The sequence below is a fragment of the Zalophus californianus genome, chromosome 6 (genome assembly GCF_009762305.2).
Source record: "Zalophus californianus isolate mZalCal1 chromosome 6, mZalCal1.pri.v2, whole genome shotgun sequence".
In the NCBI taxonomy this organism is placed as follows: Eukaryota; Metazoa; Chordata; class Mammalia; order Carnivora; family Otariidae; genus Zalophus; species Zalophus californianus.
In genome coordinates, this window is record NC_045600.1 from 58,496,441 (window position 1) to 58,501,348 (window position 4,908).

The following is a 4,908-nucleotide window of genomic DNA, read 5'->3' on the forward strand; positions in this document are numbered from 1 at the left end:
CTAGAAGCTTCACCTCATCCCAAGTGATTTAAAAAATATCTGAAAGATTTCCATTGCCTACTTAGGTTTATAAAAGGTTTTATTTTATTAAAATTTATAGTGCTACATGGACACATTTATGAACACATAGTCATTTGATTGCAAAGGTATATAGAGTTGGCCCACATGATTAAGTGTTTTTAAAATCCATTCAATTAGATTTCTAGATTTTCATGTTCCTTTCTCATAAGACACTTAGTTACTCAATTTAAATGCAAAGTCATGTTTTAGGTGACATGGCCATCTGAAATGAAGGACTAATTTGAATGTCTTTTAAATTGGAGAACAGCAAGGGTAGTAGAGAAATCCTGCTGCAGAACTCCGTAGTCAGCAAAAGCAAGGTAAGTGTGATGATGGTTCCTGTGTTTGCTATCATTTGTTAACATACATAGAATTTCCAAGAGGGAAAGAAGAATGAGAGTAGTGGTAAAAATGAGGTGGGGGCATAAAGATGTGATCCTGAGGCCTTCCTTCCAACCCCTTTTCACTCATCTGAACAGTCTAACCCAGCACAAGAAAGTGAGTTTAAAAGTGTGGTATGCATTAGTCATGGAATGGCAACTTTCATTCTGATTGTAGATATTTAAAAGCATCCTGCATGTTAAGTGGTCTTAGTTGAAACTGTTTGTACTTCTATTGCAATGTATTTGGTCACTGTGAGCCAAGATAGATAATGCATTTCCTAAAATGGTATAGAATTGCCTAAGTTGCTAACAAGAAAATCTTTCCATAGACAGTACAGTGTTTAAACATGTCTTCCTTTACTCATCTTTAATTCCTCCCCATTTCCAATTGAGTTAATTGCTTATATTTTTAAGAAACTGGAACTCTGAAGAAATTGATTCACCCATCTTTTAAGTGACAGGGTATTTTTTTACAGTATATAATATGCATTATAATGTAATAAATAATTTAATTTAAGAATACTGAACTCTAGTGTTCCTTAAAAGGGACTTTTACAACTTCCTGATACAAATATTGGCCCTCAGTAACAGGAGAAAATGATATTAAAATAGTTCAAAGATAAAGTTACACACGGGGTAGTTGTTCTCAAACATTAATAAGGCCATGATCTCATTTTTTTTAAAGATTTTATTTATTTATTTGACAGAGAGAGACAGCAAGAGAGGGAACACAAGCAGGGGGAGTGGGAGAGGGAGAAGCAGGCTTCTCGCCAAGCAGGGAGCCCGTTGCAGGCTCGATCCCAGGACCATGGGATCATGACCTGAGCCGAAGGCAGACGCTTAACGACTGAGCCACCCAGGCGCCCCCAATCTCATTTTTATATAACATATAAGCTTGAAGAAGTTGTGAACCAATATCGTAGTAAGGAAACCTAACTACACAACAGTTAAGATCTATGGCCATTATTTTTCATTTAGGCCCAGAAGTACATTTCCTTTCCTGAATGAACCGATATGCCATTTCAAGGAGAAACAAATGGCAGCAAAAAATAAACTTCAAGGCAAGCTGTGACTGAAGATGCAGGATTACCCATTTAAGACACCCCAAAGGGGGAGGGGGGTGGGGGGATGGGTTAGCCTGGTGATGGGTATTAAAGAGGGCACATTCTGCGTGGAGCACTGGGTGTTATGCACAAACAATGAATCATGGAACACTACATAAAAAACTAATGATGTAATGTATGGTGATTAACATAACAATAAAAATTATTAAAAAAAAAAAAAAGACACCCCAAAGGAACTCTACATTCTTCCACTAGCGATTAGCCCACAGGAATCTCCTTTGGCAGAACAGAGAAGCAGAACCCGGGAGACTGGCGCTTTAATAGTGCTGCTTCTGGTGATGAAGGGAGATGCTTATATTTCTCCCGAGGTTCTTTCCCCCGCCCCAGTCTCCGGCCCGAGGAAGACTGGAGCGGTCTACACATTGTTGTGAAGCCAACTCGACTGCCCCGGGCGAAGCACAATGGGCGGGCGTGGGCTGTCAGCGAGTTCCTCGTTTCCAGTCCTTCCTATCAGTGTTCACCAAAGTGTTTTGGGATCTGAGCTCCTGAAACTTTCTAATGGGGGGGGGGGGGGGGAAATGATACGTTTCCTCCCAGTAGCGACTTTCTTTCTTTTTCTCCTGCTGTAAGCGGGGTGTTTGACCTGGTCGACTGTGTTCCCAGTGCCCTGGCGCCAGCTGTGTTCTTGACCCCAGAATAAATCAGGGCTGCACCGGGCCTGCCAGAGCTCCGGACACATTTCCTGTCGGGGCCTAAGGAAAGCTGTTTGCCGCCAGGACGGTGGTGGGGATTCTTGGCAGTTGAGGACTCTGGCGGGAGTGGGGCGGGGGAAGAGGGGGAGAGCCAGCTGTAGGGGGCGGTGACCGCGCTCTTGGGACAGCTCCGCGCCCTCGGGCGGGACAGATCCAAGTAGGGAACAGCTGTGGGAGCAGGGCCTCCAAGATGAGGCCGGCGCTCGCCCTGTGCCTCTTCTGGCAGGCTTTCTGGCCTCGGCCTGGCCGCGGCGAGCACCCCACCGCCGACCGCGCGGGCTGCTCGGCCTCTGGGGCCTGCTACAGCCTGCACCACGCTACCATCCAGAGGCTGGCGGCCGAGGAGGCCTGCAGTCTGCGCGGCGGGGCGCTCAGCACCGTGCGCGGGGGCGCCGAGCTCCGCGCGGTGCTTGCACTCCTGCGGGCAGGCCCGGGGCCCGGAGGGGGCTCCAAAGACCTTCTGTTCTGGGTGGCGCTGGAACGCGGGCGATCCCACTGCACCCTGGACAACGAGCCGTTACGGGGTTTCTCCTGGCTGTCCCCCGACGTCAGCGGGTCCGAAAGCGACACGCTGCAATGGGTGGAGGAACCCCAACGCTCCTGCACCTCTCGGAGTTGCGCGGGACTCCAGGCCACCCGGGGGGTCGAGCCCGCAGGCTGGAAGGAGATGCGTTGCCACTCGCGCGCCAATGGCTACCTGTGCAAATACCAGTTTGACGGCTTGTGCCCGGCGCCGCGCCCCGGGGCCGCCTCTAACTTGAGCTACCGCGCGCCCTTCCAGCTGTACAGCGCGGCGTTGGACTTCAGTCCCGCAGGGACCAAGGTGAGTGCGCTTTGCCCCGGGCAGCTCTCCATCACAGCCACCTGCATCGCAGACGAGGTCAGCGCGCGCTGGGACGGGATACCCTCCGGGGCCGAGCTCTGTCCCTGTCCCGGGAGGTACCTCCGTGCTGGCAAATGCGCGGAGCTCCCTAACTGCCTAGACGACTCGGGAGGCTTTGCCTGCGAGTGCGCCTCGGGCTTCGTGCTGGGGAAAGACGGACGTTCTTGTGTAACCAGTGGGGAAGGACAGCCGGCCCCTGAGGGGACCAAGGTGCCCACCAGGCCGGCCACTGCTGCCAGCCCGGTCCCGAAGAGAACGTGGTCACCCACCGTACATGAGAAGCCAGGAGAGGTACCGCATGTCCCTGGACAAGGCAGTTCAGCAACATCTATTCCCGAGATTCCTGAGTGGGGAGCACAGAGCACGATGTCTACCCTTCAGACGTCCCCTCAAGCCAATTCGAAGGCTGCCATCACCTCTTCAGGAAGCGTGATTCCCAAGTTTAATTCCACGTCTTCCTCTGCCATTCCCCAACCTTTCGACTCCTCCTCCACCGTGGTCTTCATACTTGTGAGCATAGCGGTCGTAGTGTTGATTATCTTGACCATGACAGTGCTGGGGCTTTTCAAACTCTGCTTCCACAAAAGCCCTTCCTCCCAGCCAAGAAAGGGGCCCTTGGCCCAGCCGGCCATGGAGAGTGATGCTGAAGCCGCTGTTCTGCGTTCCAATTCTGTACATTGCACAGACAGTGGGGTGAAGGTGGGGGACTGTGGTCTGCGGGACAGAGCAGAGGGCGCCTCGCTGACAGGGTCCTCTCTTGGCTCTGGTGACACATAGGGAAACGGGACAATGGGCACTTCTGAGCAGAGTTTTTCACTTTCAATGAAAAGGGAAAAGAAGAGGAATTTATTTATGGGACCATTCTTTATAGAAAATCCCCTTCCCCCAAATTCCCTCTCCTTCACTGAGAAGCCAAATCTGAACTGGACGTTCATTGCCTGAAGGTGGAAGAGGTCGAAGTGCCTTATGGTGGTACTGAGGGCTGGGATCCTACTGGGGAGAGGTGTTTACTTGTGCTGATTCTGGGGGACTTGGAGAAGTGGTTGAACTTCTAAGATATTGGAAGCAAATAGAAAACAATACAATTTAAAAAGAATAAACCAACATGGAAAGGAAACTGTCTATATTGTTCAGGTTGGACATACATTGGTTTGAAATTCCCAGGCAAAAAATAAAGGATTGTTGATAACCCACACTCAAATATCTTTGGTCTCCTGGAGGATTGATTATTTAGGAAAAACAGCTGAGGAGCATGCTGAGAAGAGCAACAACAGTTGCTGCTCTTAGATTGAAGGGGAAATTTTCAAGTCCTTGTAATGAGGAGTAGATCTTTAACAACTAGCAACTTTTTCCTTGGTTCTTTTATACTTTGCTTTCAAAGTCACTACTACTTATGTGCTCTGCTATAAATCCAAACTGTAGTGTTGCCAGCATAGCTGGCTCTGGAAGCAAATTATAGTTGACCACCAATTTAAGTGTTTACTGTGTGTCCTTGTTCAAGGAAACAAATGATTTGTGTTTTCCTTTTCCAGTGTTTGTGCTCTCCAGTGTAATGACCTTCCCAACCAAATAGCCCTCTCCTAAATATCAGAATGCTGATCCTCACTTCCAATTATGGTGATGTTAATTTCCAATTAAAACGTTAATGCTAAGTATTGATTTGAAATCTTCTGGGTGCATTAAAGCAAAAATGAGCTGGAATTCTTCCAAAGTTGCTAGGTTTTTATGCACTATTTAATCCATTAAAAAACTTCAATTCCAAACCA

At 48.6% G+C, this 4,908-nt stretch overlaps 1 protein-coding gene across 1 annotated transcript; it reads left to right on the forward strand.

Moving 5' to 3' along the window:
* The first annotated feature begins 2,169 nt into the window (after positions 1 to 2,169).
* CLEC14A (C-type lectin domain containing 14A) lies at positions 2,170 to 4,345 on the forward strand. Its single transcript, XM_027572837.2, has one exon. It carries the CDS (start codon positions 2,450 to 2,452, stop codon positions 3,917 to 3,919), a length of 1,470 nt encoding a protein of 489 aa, XP_027428638.1. The 5' UTR covers positions 2,170 to 2,449; the 3' UTR covers positions 3,920 to 4,345.
* Positions 4,346 to 4,908: the final 563 nt, after the last annotated feature.

Coding starts and splice junctions, on each gene's coding strand:
- CLEC14A (XM_027572837.2), top strand. CDS start 2,450: ATGAGGCCGGCGCTCGCCCTGTGCCTCTTCTGGCAGGCTTTCTGGCCT.